The sequence below is a fragment of the Cydia amplana genome, chromosome 5, assembly GCF_948474715.1.
Source record: "Cydia amplana chromosome 5, ilCydAmpl1.1, whole genome shotgun sequence".
In the NCBI taxonomy this organism is placed as follows: Eukaryota; Metazoa; Arthropoda; class Insecta; order Lepidoptera; family Tortricidae; genus Cydia; species Cydia amplana.
In genome coordinates, this window is record NC_086073.1 from 13,080,701 (window position 1) to 13,101,914 (window position 21,214).

The 21,214-nt window shown below is 43.4% G+C and overlaps 1 protein-coding gene across 12 annotated transcripts in view; it reads left to right on the forward strand.

Annotated features, from left to right (window-relative positions):
* LOC134648085 (protein muscleblind-like) overlaps positions 1 to 18,264 on the forward strand; it is a 368,389-nt gene extending 350,125 nt beyond the window's left edge. For 5 of the 12 annotated variants that reach the window (XM_063502540.1, XM_063502539.1, XM_063502541.1 and 2 more), the window contains 6 exons: positions 8,588 to 8,755; positions 9,594 to 9,677; positions 10,170 to 10,343; positions 11,778 to 11,867; positions 12,072 to 12,113; positions 12,224 to 13,145. In XM_063502540.1, the coding sequence (XP_063358610.1) occupies positions 8,588 to 8,755; positions 9,594 to 9,677; positions 10,170 to 10,343; positions 11,778 to 11,867; positions 12,072 to 12,113; positions 12,224 to 12,844 (1,179 nt within the window). In that variant the 3' untranslated portion in view covers positions 12,845 to 13,145. Of the gene's footprint in view, positions 1 to 8,587; positions 8,756 to 9,593; positions 9,678 to 9,761; positions 9,825 to 10,169; positions 10,344 to 11,777; positions 11,868 to 12,071; positions 12,114 to 12,223; positions 13,146 to 13,619; positions 13,673 to 16,995; positions 17,081 to 18,066 lie in introns of those variants that run through there. The other 7 variants (XM_063502546.1, XR_010096876.1, XR_010096877.1 and 4 more) reach the window with 7 other exon arrangements.
* The last annotated feature ends 2,950 nt before the right edge of the window (positions 18,265 to 21,214 follow it).

A 21,214-nucleotide genomic window follows, 5' to 3' on the forward strand; every position in this document is an offset into this window, starting at 1 on the left:
CGATATCGGTAGTGAGCGTTCACCGGCAAGCAGGCACGCCAAAGGTGGCTCGCACCCGCACGGAACGCAGATGGAGATTTATCGCGCCCGCCGGAGCTGAGACAACAAGTTCGCGCATTAAACGAGTCCGGGACATTAGCCGGCTGCAAGATGCCGTCCCAGATCATAATTAAGTGCCGCCCAATTTATCGGCCCGACCCGCACCCCGAAAACTCCCCTTAAACTTTCCTTATCGTACGTAGTAAAAGCTCTTTATTTTGTAGTTAGTCCGCTCCCGCAGTTATCGCCTTTTATCTTGGGCTGTTGTGTTATTTTATTTTAGGTACTCCCGCGGTAAAACTAAGCCTTCTTTACGATTTTATAATAAAAATGTTGCCGCGTGCACGAGGTAGGGCTTTGCGAAGATTTATTTTCAACTCCTTCGTTTCCTGTGTCAATTTATGATCTTTGCCTTCTCCAAATTGTCTTGATAATATAATATTATTATAATATTAATAATATATGTAAGTTTTTCTTGCAAAAATGGATGACACGTGTCTACCAACCTTGTTTGACTTCATAGTTTTAGATGGTGTTTTGGAAATTTCACTTTTATTGAAATGAAAAGCCGTTACGTTCAGAATCCTTTGTGAAGATACGACTGGAGTATAAGAAATGCTTGGTGTGTGAGTCAAAAGTGAAGTCTAATAAATAATGTATACAAACTGAAATTAAATAAGGCTTCTTCTGTAGAAAAACCGTCTTGCTACTAATCTTGAATGCTGTGCTGCGTGGTTAGGTAATCGCATTTCTTATTACTAACACATTATTTAACATAACTTTTTGGGAACTCGAGGGACATTTGTCTATGACACTCGTTATGGCAATTACTTAATACTTATATGTTGAGAGATAGATAGAATACTCTTCATTGGCACACCAGAGTAAAAAGATACAAAAGAGGAGTAGGTAGGTATATGTATATACTTATTTATCAATAAATAATTATATTTGTTTTCAAACTTAATCAATAGCCGATTCATAGTCAATTCCGTTATTAAGTATGTATATAGTTGCAGATACGAGTATTCGTGCTGCGTAAATATTGTATCGCACATAAGTAGTGTTGTAGATGAACGCAAGACGATGGCAGATAAAGCGAGCAGCGCGTAATGTAGGCTCCTAGCTGCTCAGTCTAATTACTCCAACGGCACGACTAAACTGGTTACCCGGACCAACGTCGCTCCATATCGTTTTACCTTACGTACATTGCACGGCCTTGCTTCCCCGCTTATTTCGCGAGATTGCATCTGAGGCACTTGCACACGTTTAATTTCATGAAACCCCTTTGGTACACTCGGTACCGTGTCCGCCTGAGGGTGCGCTGTTATTTGTACGATGCCGGTCTAGATGCTGTTACGAAAACTTTATTCTTGTGCTTTTCATGCAATCGTCGACCCGCAAGAAGGCCCGAGTAGTTAATTACCTACTTATTGTTCCTTATGTACGAGAAGTTCCCAGTGTTCCCACTTAACACGAAATTATTGCTGCAACTTTATTTGGTTCCTCTTTTTTTTTTTAATATAAAATTCAGTGCCATGCTCTTTGTGAGGTATGTCCTCATAAGTTGACTTTCTGTGACTTTCCCGCGCAAGTAGGAAAATTATTTTACTTGGCGAAAGCCACTTTTTCTCCTGCGCTCGAGTTCTAATTAGTAGTGAAATACCTTAATTTGTGAGATTACCGCACTTGACATCTACTGAAATTTCAGTGCCTCTTTAAAGGTCGAGAACTCAATGGACCGCTTTTGCATTTTAGTACGTTAGCACGGTCGCTGACCTAATGATTTTTCTGTTCACTCCACGTTAGTAAAACAGGCAATTTACGCGATCCTATAAGTAACGAGATTCATTAAGGCTGTTACAAAGTGGCGCTGGCGTTCTTAAAGCGAATGGCCCTCGAGCTTGCAGCGTTCATAAAGGCCGAATGAGCGCGCCGGGCCGGCCGGCCGAGGCGCCGCGCGCAATTTAATGAAACACCTGGAGAGGTCGCGCCTACTTCCGTTGCATTAATCTCGCACTCGCGCCGACCTGCCTCTACATTACTCACCACCGACTAACCTGTGCCCGACCTCACCCTCAACCCACCACTTGTTTTATGGCTACTCACTTAACTTCAGCTAAAGCACAGAGCCCTGTCTGTAAACTCTAGTATAGGCGTTTATTGGCCGGACCTCCACTTCGTAGTTTAAAACTATCGTGCTAATATTATATCACGGATAAACAACGGCTGACCGCGCTCTCCCGGCGGCGCGGACGGTAAAAGTGGCCGAGATAACTCCGTGCACGAATGCATATTTTAGCGTTAAGCTATGGCACCCTGGCGCAAACTTGTTGGGAACTTCACAAGAATAATTGTTACTCGGTTCCATAAACGAAAGTGCGGTTTTAATTCTAGGAGGATTGTCGGTTGTTAAGTTCGGGTTGGTATTTGCGGTTGAGCATAATATCAATACCTAGGCAAGATTTTAAGCACTGGTGCTGGTTTATGACTGTTGTATTGTGTAGGCGTGCTCGTCATTGCGTCAGCAACACGCACGGGGCGGCGCCCAGAGACCAAAATAAAAAAAAGTGCGCGGCGATCGCGAGGCGTAAACACGCGCCCCTCCCGCGTGACGCCTCATTAGCCACTCCCCTGCACCTCTATAAATCATTTTAAATTCAAATTCTACTTACTTTCAGAATTGACTTTGCTTACCTAATTCCCATTCCTAGCCACAAAATTTCGCAAATTAGATTTCACCTTTCCCTCGCTTTGGCATGTCGGGAAAAAATTATTTGCGGCATCCGGGACCGGATCTCAGCTTGTGATCGTGTTACCTTCTATTGCACGATTCAAACCCGAAGAAACCTTTTGAATAATCTGATCCATCGGGAGTTCTAAAATGTACTTACTTATTTGTTCCCTTACACCTAGTCAATTAAGCCTATATTTTTTCTTATAAGTAATATAATATTTGTGTCAAAATATGTATAACTTTAAAATAATGGCTAGGTACTTATTTGTAACAGGCAATGTGCTTAATTTAATTATATGTATTTAAACTTAATTGCACAAAATATTAACAACAATGATATGTACATTGTACAGATGGACTTAATGCCAATATGTACATAGAAATGCTCTAGCCACACACACCCTCTTTGAATAAGATAAATCGCTAGTAAAAAGTAAGCGTGGAGTCAGTGTATTCACGTTCGTTTTCCTCAATATTGAAAGCATTGTACAGCTATTAATAGGCATTTGTAGTTTGTAAACTACAGAATAGGCATAACGGCATGCTTCCAGCTGGTCTCGGCCACATGGCACGCTACCTGCTCTCCAACAGGAATTGGCACGCCTCACCGGCCGTTTCTATTCCCGTCTGTCCCTGTTAGACGGCTATTTTTGGCACCGTCTTCATGCGTACAAGTGGGCTTCGAGATAGCGGCGTGACGGTATCATGCCATTCATCTGCTTGTTAGCTAGCCCATTGTTCTCTCGGGTGTCGATTTGTCGAGACGGAGCCAATAGTAAAATAGCTGATAAATAGCGCTGCGCGTACGTCGATTCTGCAATGCGTGGATTCGCGTGACCGCGCCGCCGACAGCGTGTCGCCAATCCATCAATCGTGATCGAACGCTCTGATCGATTAACGACTGCTTGCCTCGCCCAACGTACATTTTTGACATCCTATTTGGCTGGTCTATTTGTTTGCGCGACTAATCAGTAGTGATTAAAGTCGATTGATTTTAATGATATACTGTCTGGGCTGGTAATAGGATTAACACGCAGTGTAGGGAGATAAATGCATTTGCAAAACGTCAATACCTACACGTTTAAACTATGGTTTTACGATTAATGTCATTTAAAGCTCACTTTGTACCAGGGTTAACACCTTGCAGCAGGAGAAGCAATTAGTAGACACTGTAGGTGTCGTCTCGAACGAGGGAGTTGGCGCGTGCCTCGGGCCGGTCTCCTCGAGGCGAGGGCTGTTCGTTATACACGTCATAGTTCCCGAGTGCTCTCGGCCGCTTTACTGCACAACGGTAACAAGAGGCCAGCAGCGGGGAGCTCATTCAAGTCATTTTGCTGTAATCAAGCGCCGAATAAAATCAGGTGCCAACTTTTAAATACTCACGTAGTGAAGTTCGTACGTACTCACGTAGTCGAGGATTCTTTGTCATTAGCAATTTCCACTTATCGTTCGTAGCTGGCGATTTTAGGCCCGATTCGGATTTTGAACTAGACATCTATTAGACATCACCAAGATACGACAACGATATTTTCAAGATCTAGCCTGTCAAATTTGACATTTACGCGATTCTGGAGATACTCATCCAAGTCACATCTAATAGATATCTAACGGTAATCGTTCGTTCATACGATATTTTAATGTAAAAGTGACATTGGTTGCCCGAATTGAGCTGCAAAAGAGAACCTAGTTGATGAAATCGAAACTATAACGTATCTAGAATGGATCTAGTACTATTCGTCTCTTGTGAATATCTTGAAGTTCGAATACGGCAGTTTGTCTTTACAACGTATTAATCGTTATTATAGGCGAGGGGAATGGTATGATAACTTGGCAACCTTTTATGTACTACATGTATGCATTGTTGTGTTATAAAGAATAAGGCAAAGGAAGAGCGCTCGGTTTGCTCCTCCACTACCTATCACAAAAATGTTATTAGTTTTGGGATGCTATTGTCCACCCCACGCCCGTTCGGCCCTCCTATCTCCTTTTAGCAAATAGGGCATGTTAAAAGTTGAAAGGTTGCCCCTTACCTATATTTGTTTTAAAACACTGACATATTTTTTTATATTTAAAATTTATTCAACATATACCCAATGAAGTATTATTGTAACTTACTTTAAAACGGGTAAACAGGCTTCAGCTACATTTATCACAAACCTCTTGAAATAGTTAAAATTGTGGTTATAATAAACAGGTATTCATATACAGTACTTTTAACCATGGTCTTCTCTTCCCAGAGTGTCACTTGCCTACGTCACAATAACATTGCCACTTTATTTCAACATAACATGTTACATGGGTACATTATATCTATGGTTAATAAGTTAAAATATTTCTTTATAATTTTATAATTTTCATTTATATGTATTTTATCTTAAATTTTACAATAACACGTCATTTTTAATTATTCGTTAGCAATATCTTCCGATTCACGAAAGAAATTTCAGACGTTCGGGTAATTCTGTTTACACTACTGGCAACACAGGATAGCGCTGTCACATTTGACAATCCGCCATTTTGTCCCTGACCGTCATCCTTGTCGAACGCGTGTTAATTGTTATTTCCTTCTCGCTCAGTGTCAGCAGTCGCAGTGTTTTCCAAACTTTTCACGTCGTAAGCTTGGTAATTAATGTTTTGTTACGAAAATGGTTGGCTGCTCTATTCGGAACTGTAAGAGTAGGAGTGAAAAGTGCAGTATAGATTTGTTTTATTTTACTATGTTTCTACATGAATAACTTAAAATTAATGCCGTTAAAATAATTTTCACCGTTGGTTAAAATTCTCCCACATTTTAAAGTTTGAGAACCTGTAAACAGCATGATGACGTAGGCAAGTGACAGTTAGGTCATTCGCGAATCGCGGAAGAGAGTACCAGGCGGAGTATATTATTATACCATGCTTTTAACCAAGGAATAACTAATTAAAGACTTAGGGCTCATTTAGACGGGGCGAGAACTCGCATGCGAGTTTGATTACATTGCGTCGTTTGATCGGTCGGCTGAATTGGTGTAACCTATTGAGGTTACACCGATTCCGATTACCATTGGGTCCGCAATGTAACTAAAATCGTATACAAGTTCGCGCACCGTCTAAATGAGCCCGTAAACATTTGATTTGTTAACCCGGGTCGGAGCATAGGGAATACTTGGTAGATAAATAGAGAAGTGATCGAAGAGCAATTAATTGGCCGTAATATGTGCAACGGGAACCGGGAACGGCAGCCCGGGACAACGAGGGGGCGCGGGAGGCGCAGTATAGGCCATTCATCTCGTGCGACGCGGCCATTTTGTATCTACGTGGACATCCGTCACGCTAATCGCTGCGTTACACCTGCATGCACCAGCCTTCCGCCTCTGATCCCCCAATCCATTCTCATCGATGCCGAACCAAAAGCTGATACGGCTAATAATCAAATCAGTAGGAATTACAATTTTACATAGAGCCCTCACGTTATCATAGTTATGATTAGGGTTTGAGATCCGGATATCTGGATATCCGAAATATCCGGATATCCGTCAAATCTAAGATCCGGATCCAACGTCTCATAGGATCCGGATATTTCGGATCTCACGGATCCGTTAAATATTGCATTGGTCGCGTTATTGGTACGCGATAACGTCATAAAATAAATACAAATATTGCTTAAACTAAACAGTAGTAACAGTAACAGTATTAAAACGAGCTACCTGCATGCCTCCTGACTGGAATAAGGGTAAATATTTGTATGTTTTAAATTAATTGTTATCAGGTTTTCGCTCAGTCGCCTTTGGGTCGTCTACCTGGAACATCATTAGTGCTTGTGCGTGTTGTTATCAGTGACTTTTTTGTGTTATCGTGTCGGTTCCCAGTCTTCTGTTAACATAAATAACATGTGCTTGATGTGCTGCTGAGTAACTAATATTGATATTTATTTCTCGTTATTAAGAAGCTGTAGCCCAAATTTCTTAATTTCCTGAAACTTTTGTAGTAATTTTACATTATTTTGCAGTAATTAACTGGATTTATATATACCTATTTATATATAATGGAAGATTGTTGTAATGGGGACTGAAGAAATGAGTTAGATACTTTTTCTAAGCCATTTTTGTCAGTCGAACGATTGAAGGTATAGCTATTTTATCAAGGTAAAGGAAGTACGGTTTTTAATAGTATAAATTATATCACACCACACCGGTATAAAATAATAAAAGTACATAAATGTAACTTTTTCTCCATTTTCTATTTTGTGAGCTTATAATGGTAAATTTAAGAAAAAACGCCGAAGTTAAAGCGGTGTTTTTAGGCACCTTTAGAATTAATTCTTCTGAGCAGATATATAGAAATAAATTTGCTATAATTACTTAATTTTTGGCGTTTTCGGTTACAAATCGACTACGGCCTCCTAAAAAAAATGCATAATATTATTAATAGGAATACCTAATTAAGACTACACTGAATATCTTATTATACATATTTATATCGTTTTGAGATAATAATAATAATTAAGAGTTCAAGTAAATAAAGAGAATAATTATTAATAATGGTAATTAACTAAAATATGAACATTTTACATTTTACTAGCTGTTTCTTGTATGCAAGTTGTAAATTTCGTCACCTTTCTTGATACAGATCCGTATTATCCGAATTATCCGGATATCCGGATCCGTCAAATTTTAATATCCGAAATATCCGGATCCGAAAAATTGACGGATCTTGCAAACCCTAGTTATGATCAAAACGTGATCACCCATTTAAGTTTCATAAATGGGTAGCTTGGAATCGAAACTCGGTTAAAGTAGACGACGCCGAGTAACAGGAAGTAATAACTTTATCCCGAGCTTAACTGTAGGAGTACCGTCCAACTAACATTATGCCTGCCAGTAACAAGTTAATCTAAATGCAGCCGACTGCTTCCACCAGCTAGTTCTAGCACGCATTGCCGAAGTTTAATAACTGAGAAATTTGGAACACGCCCGCCTTCGATCCGACCGGCCGCTAAAGATGGAGCTACTGTTTGTTCTTAAACCAAAGTTAGTCGCCACGGTTTATAAAATATACAAACGGTAAAGTAAAAGTGTTTACAAAAGTTATTCTATAAATCATGCGGACATTATCAGCAAGCGCTCTGACTGGAATACTGAATATTCAGATGGTGTTTGTTTGTATTTACTTTGAAAGAGCGATAAGCGCTTTTCCGTTTTTTCATTGAATAAAATATGGTGCAAGAGGCTCGCGGGCGGCGTGCAACGATAAGCCGTCAGCGCGGCTCTTCCCGTCACGTAGTGCGACAGTTAATTACGCGGATGTAAATAAATCATCGCAGACGGGTGCGGCGGAGGGCTTCGATTCCGAAAGGCAATTATCTCGCGCCTCATTGACGCCGAAAGTGAGCCGAGCGAACCGCGCCGCCCTCGCCCGCCTCACAAGTATCTGACACAACCTAAGACGCGGTTATAAGGAAAAATCGAGTGGAGGATTTCTGATAGCTACGTGCCTGGCTCACAGCAATTGTGATGCATGGAGGGATTTCCGCACGCCGGCCGATATTGACCCGAAACTGCGGCCGCCGGCGCCACCGCCGTCCCGTTATACATTATTGCTTATCGGAATGATATCGAATGAGGTCCGCCATTTTCGTCTTTTCTTAGAGCCGAGAAGTATCGCTTACCTGAGACGCGTAACCCTTATCTTCCCTCGATTTCCACTTAGGTAGCAAAAATGGCATATTGGATCGTGTTACCAAACATTACTTTGTATGGATTTTATCAAGACGAAAACCATTCATATTGATGTGAAGTTCGACGTCTAACATGGAATTACTTAACGTTTCAGGGTCGGTGTAACCGAGAGAAGCCGCCTTGCAAGTACTTCCATCCGCCCCAGCATCTGAAGGACCAGCTGCTGATCAACGGTCGAAACCACTTAGCTTTGAAGAACGCCCTAATGCAGCAGATGGGGCTAACGCCGGGCCAGGTGCTGCCCGGCCAGGTCCCCACCGTGGTCAGTACCCCTTTACCCTACCCCTGACTACTTTTTAAGCGCTTGAGCGATCGGTCCGCAATACGAACTGTACTCACTGCACGCAACACGCTGCTTTCGGTGTACTGCTATTCCGTAATTTTATAAGCGTTTATAATCACGTAGAACTTTTGATTAGATACTACTCTCGTTTAAGTTGTGCCTCTTTTAAAGGATCATATTTTTTAATAAAGAAAGGCTACTTGTAAGTATGTCTAGTTAGTATTTATACTAAAATGTGTTGTTTGGCTTAACATATCGAATCATTTTGATCAATGTAACTATGATCATTATTATTTGGATCATTATCGGTGCAGCACTCTTTTTCCAAGTCTTGAAATCTATGTAAATTAAAAGTTTCATTATGATATGAGTGCATATAATTCCATATCCAGTAGAATGCGTTTAGCAATGTTTGTATATAACTCACCCAGGCACAACTTAAACTTCGTTGCTGGCGGCCGATCGCTCCACACTGCTTGAGCATGTTTGTATCATTCGTTTCTTAAGTGGCATGACAGCTCTCTAAACTTACACGCGTATGAAATGGGTATAAGGTTACCTTACGCTGGTTTAATCACCCTAACTACTTGTACGTTCCCTCACTGTTCACACTATCGCTGAAGTCGCGAGCCAACCCCCCTCGGCGTCCCTCTTTGCGTTCGTCCTTGTGTTGTTAAATTGGGTCGGTGTATTAACCTAGTAGTAGAATAGTTGCATATGCGATGCGCGGGGCGACGTCGAGGCGGCGCGGACGCGGCTGTGCGCTGCGGGCCGGCTCTCGCACGATGAGTAGCGTGTTTGTGTGGTTTTGTGTAAGGTGGGCGGCGTGAGCGGCACCGGCGCGGCCGCGAGCCACATCGCCGCGTTGGACCCGATCACTCTCGCCCTGCTCGCCCCGCAGGTAACGCAGCCGTCGCAGGCGGCGCCGCCGCAGCCACTACACCTCCCCACATCCTGACACCCTCACTTCCTATCTTATTCACAGAGAGCGCTTCCATGTACTTCGCATCCACTAGAATCCGCATAAAGCCCCATTATCCCTGCGTCTCCTTCTCCTTACGATATAACTGGTGGCCGGTGGAACCTTTACTGGACAGACCGTATGCTTCAATTGAAATATATTTCGTTGATTCTTGTTTAATGCATGTTTAATACGCTTGTCTGGCTATCTATTTATAACAACTATAACACACGAAACGACTAATATTCAATCGTAGGTTTGGAAATGATATTGGCTTGTGGTTTATTTTGTACTATAAATGCTTGCTGTGGGTTTTGACAAGAGTCGGTATATAGAATGTAATAGGCTGGGTTATAAATATATATGTAGTAGTGAATAGTTTTATGTATTTCCGTATCAACCGGTTGGTAACACTTGGATTGTATATAACAGGCGACATCGCCGTACCTGTCGGGCGTGCCGGGCTCGACGTACGCGCAGTACTACGCGCCGCAGCTCATGCCGGCGGTGCTGGGCCACGACCCGAACGCCGCCGCCGCCTCGCCGCTCGGCGTCATGCAGCAGCCCGTGCTTCAGCAAAAGCTGCCACGCACCGACCGTCTCGAGGTAACTATACTTTTATACTACTATCCGACACTATTACACCTGTGTAGCGCTTCCTAATAATGCTATGCCGGGGACCGAACTGGTCTTAAGTAGCTACATAAACGCTGACTGACAGTTCGATATCCCTTGGATCATAAGAATTACTTTTGCTCCAGTTGACTAAGTCCAGTAACTTGTTTAAGGAAATTTCATCAAAATCGACAACTGTTAATGTTGCAGTCCCTAATAGTATTGTCGATATTAGAAGTGTGAGTAACATCGGTCTCCGGCGCATGATTCGGCGCCCGGGCCCATGCCCGTCCCGTGTGTCTGTGACGCGCGTGCGCTTCGCAGCACTCGCTTACTCCCTCTGGTGATGCGACTATACTGTTGGCGCAACGGTACCACTGAAAGTTCACCCACTGGACTCTGTAATTGCTCTTACATCGATTTGCGCCTACAATGTAGTTTTCGAATGCTTAACCCGGAAATTATAGCAAAGGGTGGTCTAATATTTTAATCTATCGAAAAACCCCATGATATTGAAATGTACAAATAAATGCGACGGATGCGTAGGTATCTCGTTAAATTGGTTTTAAATTAGGTCGAATTAAACAAAAGCGGCGTCCGGTCGAGGTCAATAAATATATTACTAAAATTTAGGGCCCAAGTACCGAATACCTATTGAAATTAAATTTTCATAAATAATGTATTCCAAAAATTTTGCTCGACGATGCGAAAATTATATAAAACGTAAAAGTTGCCTGCGTCAATCTATGTACATTTAGAACTGGAATCGATAAGTACGTTATTAGGGGCGTGAGGCCGAGTCAGCAGCGAGTGTAGGGTTTGAGGCCGGAGCCACTGCCGATAGGGTGTCGGTTTAGCGGGCTAGTGGGTAGTGGGCGAGTAGAGCGTAGCGAGGTGCGCGAGCGGCGGACATGCTGGTGTGTGGTGGTGCAGGTGTGCCGGGAGTTCCAGCGCGGCGCGTGCAAGCGCGCCGAGTCCGAGTGTCGCTTCGCGCACCCGCCGCCGCCCGTGGCCGCGCACGACGACGGCTGTGTCACGGTGTGCATGGACGCCGTCAAGGGCCGCTGCGTCCGCGACCCCTGCCGCTATTTCCACCCTCCCCTGCACCTGCAGGCGCACCTTAAGGCGCAGGCGCGCGGCGCGGTACGCCACCAGGCTGCACGCTCTTGCCTCGCTCGCTCGCGCTCGCTTCTCTTCTTCCGCTTGGTTTCGCTCGCCGCGACGCCGCTTCTGTTCGCAAAGCTTATTATGTTCAGTTCGCCGCAGCGCCGGCTCGCGCCACGCTTCCGTCGCACTCACGCTTCACTTTATTTTTAGTTTTATCTATCGCATAATATCACCTTTTGCCAAGCTTTAGGTGTATTCTGTGCATCTACTACATCGTTATTGTTTCTGTCCCGTCCCGCGACGCTTCGCTTCACGTAGACGGCCGCAGCAGCGCAGCAGCCGGCAGCGAGCGCGACTTCGGAGCCGGGCAAGAAACGGCCGGCGCCCGCCGAGCTCGAGCCGCCACCGGTACAGCCGCCAGCTTTGCACGCTTCACCTCCGCTCCTCGCCCCTCCCCCGCACGCTCCCTCCGCGCGCCTCTCCCCGTAGCGCGCCGGCGCGCGCGGCGACCGGGAGCCCCCCTCGCTCGCCCCGCGCCTCGGCGCGGTCTACGACACCCACCACCCTCGCGACCCGAGAACCTCCGTTCAACCGTCTTGTTTCTCGTTTCAGATGGACATGAAGAGCGTCGGATCCTTCTATTATGATAATTTCGTAAGTATCTCGACACGGTCGGGGTCGATACGATCTCTATGCAATCGCCCGGGTAGCCCGGACGGAGGGCCTCCGCTCTATGATACTCATCGATCGTTTTCATCTTTCAGGCCTTTCCCGGTGTGGTGCCGTACAAACGACCCGCCGCCGACAAAGCGGGCGTCCCCGTGTACCAGCCGGCGACGACGTACCAGCAACTGATGCAGCTGCAGCAGCCGTTCGTGCCCGTGTCATGTGAGTACCCCGCGCCCGTCTCGTCCGCCCCCCCGACCGCGGGCACGCCGTCCGCCGCCTCGCTGGCGCCCACGCCGACGCCCACGCCGGCGCCGGCGCCGCCGCCGCAGCCCGCGCCGCCGCCGCCGGCGCAGCCCGCCTCGCCCGCGCCCGCCGGCGCCGACCCGCAGCACGACCCGGCGCAGGTGGCGAAGGAGGTGGCCCACAAGAACTACGCGGCGGCGCTCGCGCTGGCCGCGCAGCAGTCGGCCATGGCGCACGCGGCGGCCGCGTACACGCAGCAGGCCTTCAAGGCGCGCGCGGGCATGCCGGCGGGCCTCATGCGCGCACCCTTCATGATGCCGCGCGGCTGGCCCGCGCCGCCCATGCCCATGCAAGCCTACTACCAGCAGCCGTACATGTACGCGATGCCTCCTCCCACGCCGCCGGCGGCGGCAGCCGCGGCCGCCGCCGCCGCGGCCGCGGTCAACCCCTACAAAAAGATGAAAACGACATAAGCGGGGCTCGGCAGGCTCCCGCGGGCGGAGGGGCGCGGGGCGCGGGGTCTCCGCGTAGAGACTCGTACTGTGTGGCCGAGTGTGAGCCCCGGCCTGTCGGGGCGGTTAGCGCTAGGCGTGTTGTCACATTTGTATTGTATTATTGTAAGGACGAGGCGAGAGGATTCGCCCTCGCCGAAGTCTCCGTAGTGTAACGCTATATCTATTCTATTGTGTATTCTACTCACTTACCGTTATTATCTTATGCGTGTATATTTCTCGTATCTACGATCCCGGTAATAATAACGCTTGAATGCATGACTGTACGTTTTTTTATTACCTCTTGTCGATCGTCGTTTATCGTGAGTATCGTCGTACTGAGAGTTGAGCGCTTAGTCCGTCGATCCCGCTACGTACACGCTTGTTCTCGGAGGAGGTCCGCACGGGTGCGCTTTGGCCGATGTGTCGATCCCGAACTTAGTGGTTTCCGGCTTGCAGCTGCAGGCCCGCACCTAACACCGCCGCCTTCTAATTTTCGCATGGAATAGAACCCACCACCCTATACGTTTGGCTCATCAGGTATTGTTCTCATTATTCTAGAGGCTCCTCGTGTGTGCTCAGTGTGTCGGCGTGCTCACCACTAGCGCAGCAGTTGCGGCGAGCGCCGCCACCGCTTATTTATTTTCGGTCGCACGTTCTTTCTATTTATTTTGAACGCTTTCTGTTACATGCCTTCCGAATGACCGCTTCGGCTGTCGTTGCAATCTTTTGTCGCTTTTTGTGTTGGGACGGTCAGGCTGTGCGCCGACCAACGCGCCCTTTGTGGTTTACACCGACGAGCGCGGACAGGTAACGAGTGCCGCGTGCAGTGCCCATACGCTTGCACCTAACCTCTCCCGGTTGACTCTGGAACCTTGCGTTTCGACGCATGTCGCTTATTAACGCTGGAAATTAGGCCACCTGCCACCTGCGTAGACGCCGCGCACTCCCTCGTAGCCTCTCGAGCTCTGCTCTAACCCGCTCCGCGGCACGCTAACCCTTCACCCTGCCGGCGAGTGCATCTCTGCTACCATCCACATTTTGTATGCCCTTTTATTTTATAGTGACGCTCGAATCGATTGGTTTATCAGAATTTATCACATTTATATTTAAGAATTTTAACTTTTAAGACTAAATTGACGATGTCATAATCATAAATGATGGAAATTATGTTTCTATTATAAGATAAGACAAATAATTATCAAAATATAGAATAGAAAACTGTTTCAAAGGCCTAAAACTGTTTTTTATTTTAACTCAAAGTCACATCTATAATTTTTACTATTTAATTTTATCAATAATTCAATACAAAATGAGCGTAAATATCCATATCCATACTAAGAATTGAGCTTGCTTCGTTTACTATGCTTCAGTAGAGACATTTTAGTTTGGTTCTTGATGCTTAAAGAGAGCTTATGTAGAATAAGCGCTTGTTAATACCTAGTGCCACCAACAGCCCGAGCACACGATCACTCCTAGCGGCTATTCACACCAGCGGGTAAAGGTACGCTTTGGTGAAGTGAGCTTTTTAATCGACAAGCCATTCACGCACAAAAGGAAGATAAAAATGCGGATCAGCTAGACATCATGATATTATATCTTCCTTTTATGCCTATGCAGGTTTTCAGGTGTCGTGTTTTCCGATCAATTAAGAATCTAACAAAGTACCTACTTGTACCTATGTAAGGTACAATGATAACACAGATGATTCGGACATCCAGTGGCTGAGCGCACGGTCGCGAACTGATGGCATCGCTTATCAGGCGTCTCATATGTATCAATGTCATCATCCACATCAGCCATTTAGTCTTTGTGCTGTACCTGTATTTGATTATATTGTAATGAACAGTTGATGCTACAACTTACTTGTTGATGATTTTTAGTTTTGTATAGTGAGACATACTTGCTTTCAAATGTGGAAGAAGTCACTCTACAGTATTGCCTTGCTTACACCCGGTAAGATACAATCAGCTTACTTTAATATCCTCAGTATAAGTGATTTCCTGTTTGTCGCCTAAACTGAACCGCTTCTCGAGCATGACTTGACTAATGAGCCTACAAAACGCTTCTTATTAATTTACCAATAATGACACACTCACTGGCGGCTTCAGTTTAGGTGGTTAAGTTAATTAAAATAATGAAGCCAAATTTTCTCAACTGTTAAAAAGTTGACTGATTGACATTATTTGGAAGAAAGACCCCTGAAACACTGCTGATATTGCACTTTAAAAATACACCTCTACTTTATTCGTCAACTTTTTAGCACATTGAAATTCACCGCTTGCCAGTGTCAACTATCAACCGCTAATAAGGGGGATATATTTATAATAATATAGATTTTTTCCAACCTTAATGCTTTTACATTTAATTTTATTTTTAACTGTGCGTAGTTGGTAGTTGAAATGAAAGTGGTGAAAGGAGACATTCGAAGTGACTCGAAGCCGCGCTTGCTTTCAAGCTTTTAAGGTCCAATCACGACAACATATAATTAGCCTCACAACAGACACGTCACTTCCAGTTTTCTCCGTCAATGCTTAAGTGCTTCGCAGTTGCGGCTTCAATCCTCGCTTACGTTGAGGCCTATCTGATGCTTACTCAAAGTGTTCACGTAGATGTAATATTAAATACTTGGTTTTCTTTTGTTTGTCGTACAGTAACCGCACTCTCTAATGGTCATTATGTTGCAGTTTGTACTACCACTAACATGTCACGTCCAGAACTGTCATGTAAGCTAAAGGTATAAATTTATTTGTCTATTTACATTGTAACCATGCCTACGACCGACCGAGCATGACCGGCCCGTGTCTCACCGAGAACGGGCGGTGTCTAATCATCACGGCGATGCAGCCACATACCGTAACTTCCCCACACAGCCTCTTAAGCTTTATTATAGCAACAGTTGGTATTTATTGGGTACACTTTGGACGCTACAAACCTCTAGTACGCCCTTGCCCTGGTAAAAGTTGTCTAGCATCATGCTTTAGCTTTTTTGTAAAATATAGTCACGCTTAAATGAGATTGGCTGCGCAATAATGATTATACTTCAAGCGTTCTGCATGCCATTTAGATATTATATATTCATACCTACTATGTGCATAATGCAGCGTACCTTAACACCACTCTCTGACGGTAACGGAAACGCGGACGAGTTCCACTCTTTTCCGGGTCGTATTAAATGCTGTGTAAATTTATTTATCAACAGATTTTACAATATAAAGGTGACACACACTTACCCGGCGGGCTAGTCAGTGAAAGAATGCTTGGAAGGTCCAATCATATTGTGCAACGAATCTTGTAAAGTTATTGTAATATTAAAGCAGCGAACAATTTCGTTTTTTGCAGTTTCGCCTTCCGTGTGCCCCGTTTAGTGTTTATTTATGTAGCGAATGAGAAACTACACACGCATACTTCTATTTTCTGATAAGTATTTTAGTATCTACTTCTCTTTAACGGTAATCTGTTAGAAATTGCTAATCGAATGCTATATTTGCTCATGTGACACGTCTCGTACTGTTTAATACTACGGTTCCTCGACTGCCCTGCTCTTTGATATTACAAAAACTATTTCAGCGTTATTTTTCAGACGGCTGTGCAATAAGGATACTGTTCAATGTCAGATGTATGAATGTTCAAAAAAGTGATCAACTAGATTTAGTATTAACACAATAACAAAATTGTTCATGAACCGTTATCTTGTATTGACAAAGATAATTAATTGTTTTGTTTTTACCAACAAATATTCAAACTCAAGTCTTAACTGTTCATGATGTAGTTATATATCTACTTATATTTATAGCAGTCACCATACAGAGCTTCCACAATGAACAGGGCACTTGATACTACAAAAAAGACCAAATCGACTATGACAATAATTAAGTAATTCATTAGAACGTAACGTAAGTGGTACTCATTTATTATTGAAATTGTCCGCAATATTCAATACAAGCGTACTTACTAAGTGATCATTTTATACAAGATTGTCCCGAGTGAAAGTTCATAACATAACCACTGAATATCTAACTTTGGTCACTGGTTCCTAGACCTAGACGTTGTTGGAAGTACTGTAAGGTCACCTGCAAACATTGTAAAGGATAATATAACGTACCCTAATAACAAAATTATTATATTTTCAGTTACTGGACACCCTCCCGGTGTGCCAAGATTTTAATCGACAAGGATGTACAAGACCTACCTGCAGATTTGTCCATATTCGTGAAGGTGGGTTTAATTACTTTTTACTATACCAATATAATGATTAGTTTTTTAAATCACTGCAAATAAGTCGTGTAACTTTCTCAATTAAAATATTAATCATTCAGTCTGGTTACTGTCACAACATTTATTTATCTGAAAATGCCAACCTTTTAAAGCATTAATTAAACGAATTTAGAAATCATAATTTTGATCAAATTTTATCGTGGGTCCTTAGTCTTAGTGTTTTGACAGTAATTTTAAAATTAACGACATAATTACAACCCTATTTTAAAATACATATTTCACTTTACTATTTATACTACCTCTCCTTCCCTTCATATTCTATGCATGATTGATCACTGTGTATGACTAATGTTAATAGTCAATAAGTAGCAATTGATTTAAAGTGGTTTGTAGTCCGTAATTATTTAGAAGATTAGAACATACTTAGCAAATATTTATAAGTACATTGATTTCCATATATAAGTAGATGGACCTAACCTAACTCCTTAATATGTTATTATACGTTCGTTATAGAAATGTAGGTAGTCTTAGATATGTATTTAATTATTTAGCTTACCTTTTTATCTAGTCCTCTATTTTTATTTATCAAATCAAAATGGTGTCATTTTAATATTTTGCAATATAAGCTTATAGGTACATTAGGTATTCATAATATGTTGCCGGAGTAATAAAGTTTAATCAACGTACCAAATTTAACTATCATAGTCATTAGTCATATTCATAAAATAAAATGTCGTATTGCTTGACACTACCCCAGTAAGTAGTTCCCATTATTTGAATTCCTCGATCCATCGATAACAGTCAGGAATCTATTGAATGGAAGTGGAATCTATTGGAATAAGGTGTCAAACATTAGAACATTACCTTAAATTTTGGCTACTAATGTTACCGTCTATTTAATCTTGTGCAATGTTACCTAAACGTGTGTGTCGATGTGGGGTCGCTGTACAGTTGTTTTTATTAAGACTGGGTTTGTGGCGTTCCAGGGAGCGGGCTGCAGGTGGTGGGGTGCCGCGTGGTGGTGTGCCGCGACGCCGCCGCCGGCGCGTGCCGCCGCGCCGCCTGCCGCTACTACCACATCCCCGTGCAGTTGCCGCCGGCCCTGCGACCCCCCTAACCGCCCCGTCCTCGCCCTTCACCCTCACCCTCACCCCCACCCCCCTCTCGCCCTCACCTAGTTCTTCACCCATCCGAGTCCGGTCCCACTCCCAGGTCCCGGCCCGCATCGCCGCGGTATCCATATCGATCGCGCCTCTGGCACACTCGGGTTCGGCAGGTTCGGCCGGATCGCACTGTCGCTCCCGCGGCTGAGGTGGTGATATCTTAGTAAATATCGGTTAGTGTAGAGTGTAGAGCGGCCGGAGCGAGTCGCGCCCTCCCCCGACCTCGTCCTGGCGCGGCCGCGACTCGCTCCCGCCGGGAACGTTCGTTAAGTCTTCGGGAAAGAGTGTGTACATATTGTAGCGGGATATGATTCTCAGGCACGGTCATGCGATTGTGATATGAATAGATTTCGAGGCGCCGGAGCCGTTTGAGTAATTTTATCGAGATCGTCAAATAGTAGTTAGTGAGGTTTCAAATGTTTTATTACTATTGAATATTTTTTTTAAGATACGATATGAGTTCCTGTAAAGATCGGTGCGTCTGCCGTTAGGCGTCGCACAAACTTGTTGTATATAAGCGATGTAATGTTGAGACGGGCGGCGCGGCGGCGTGAGCGTCGCGTTCGCGGCCCGAACGCCGCCGCGCCGGCCGCAGCTTCTGGCGAGACGGCCCAGGCCGGTGTCAAAAGTTGCCTCACCACACTCCTAATAATGTGAGCATTTTTGTGAGAATTATGTTAATTTTTTATGAATTATAAAATTTTGTTTTACTAGGTGACAAGTTTACAGTAGTTTAGATTAAGTGAACCAGTAATGAAACACCAATAGAGTAGCCGCTTCTCTCCTTCGGCACTAAAACTTTTGACGCCGGAGCACAATTCACGTTCCGTCGGGCGACACCGCGCGCGCCGCCCGGTTCACACTTAGCATAGATCACGACACTCGTAGAGTGATAGAGGACAAACATTCGAAATACAATGAACGTTATCGGACAATATTAAAATGAAGAAGGCATACTTCCAAGCTATTTAAATTCTAGGCTAGAACGTCGGCTTTATTCCAGATAGATTTTGCTAGATAATCATTATTTTATTGATATCGATCCTCGTTTATCGAAGCACAAATAGTGACCGGCGATCGAGTCCGATTACCTCTCGGAGAAGTACAGCATTACGAAATAGCTATCGTTTTCGACACAAGCAGTATTAACGTTTTGATCAAATTTATATCGTCGTATGTATGTGCGGATAGAGAGAGGCGGGCGTGCGCGCTAGCGCGGCCTCGGCGGCGGCGCGAGCCACCGAGTGTGGCACGCCGCTCGGCACACGCCGCACGGCACACGCCGTACGACACACGCCGTACGGCACACGCCGCACGGCACACGCCGTACGACACACGCCGTACAGCACACGCCGCACGGCACACGCATCTCGGCCTCGACGCCGCCGCCGAGTCGCGGCGCGCGCACCCCGGAGGCATGAAGCCTAATGCCTAATATTATTCCTAGTCCATATCCTTTTTGTTGATCAGTCATGCGATTAATATTAGAATAAATATTAATAATTTGATTTATTCCTCCCATTTAGTGGATATTTTGATAATGATATATTAATAATAAAAAATATTTAAGATACATAATACATATTTGATTCTAAATCCTCATAAAGTGACACTACGTTAGTAATTTAGTCGGAGGGATACTTGTGCCGTGATTATATTTTTAGGTATATATTATGAAATAATTCCTAGCGTCGGAATTAAAGAAGTGATTAATGTGTAAGCGTGTTATGATATATTTATTGTCGTATCGTAAGTGGAATGCCATATCGATAAAAGGTGAATATATCGGAAGCGGAGTCAAACTCATTAGAACTCGTTGCGTTTGTGTTTATGTTGGTTGTTATTATCGGTCCGTGCTAGTGGCTAGGGTGAACTGTTCACTTTTATCAATACGGCACGCAGACTCTTAAATGTATAAGTTGTCATTTTATTTTTTGTTGAAATTTATCGTTTCTTGGATTATTTGTTGCCTATAATTTTTATAATCAAAATTTTATGATCTGACGCATTTATTGTAAGACAATCGATTACTTTTATAATTAATTAGTGTGATAATAATGAGTATGGTATCAAATTGCCGTTATGAAAGATGAACATCGAAAGTATCCTTCCTGTTTAGAAGGGACTGTTCTGGCCCAATGTTTCTAGTGGATTTTATATTTTTTCTTTTTGTTGTATTTTTAATGTTGCGTGTGTCTTACACATAATATATTTCATTTTTGTGATATTTTTAACTATAAAGTACTGTTATTATAAATCCAAGTGGAATGATGACCTAATTAAATATTCAAGAATTTATTTGTAAATCACAAAAAAAATGTAAAACTGTAAATATATTGACAAAAAAATGAACTGCAACAATAATTGATTATTATATCTCTCATCAAATACACTGTAAGTTCTTTGAGTACCTTACTAATGGTATCTAATTATGTAGTACAGTCTACTTAAAGGTAAACCGGTCCAGTGAACAAATATTGATAATATTGTGAACATTTTTTATTCACGAGCAATCACAGATAGTACATGACATTGTAATATTATTTATGAAATTACTATGTGATGTGATCTTCGGATCAATTTTGAGTACAGTATAGATAATAAACAACTGAATATGTGATTTGTACATTTTATTTACCTATACCTTTCTTTTACAAATAGGTACCGCTTATAAAATTGAAATATGTAGTTTTTATTATACAATGTGTTTTTACACCTATAGTGGAGCTGTTAACCATTATAGTACGATGAATTTTATCGACAAATCGAGGGGTGACATAGGTACCTATGTTTTTACTCAACCATTTTTAAACTGCACCCCTTCAAAGTTTCATGGCGCTAAACACGACTGCATTTGGTTAATGTACTTATCTGTTAATTTGCCTGTCGTACATTTTTATAAATCAGAGAATTTTCCAAAAAAATATATGTATAAAAAAAACATTTTATCATTTCTTTTTCAAAAACGAGG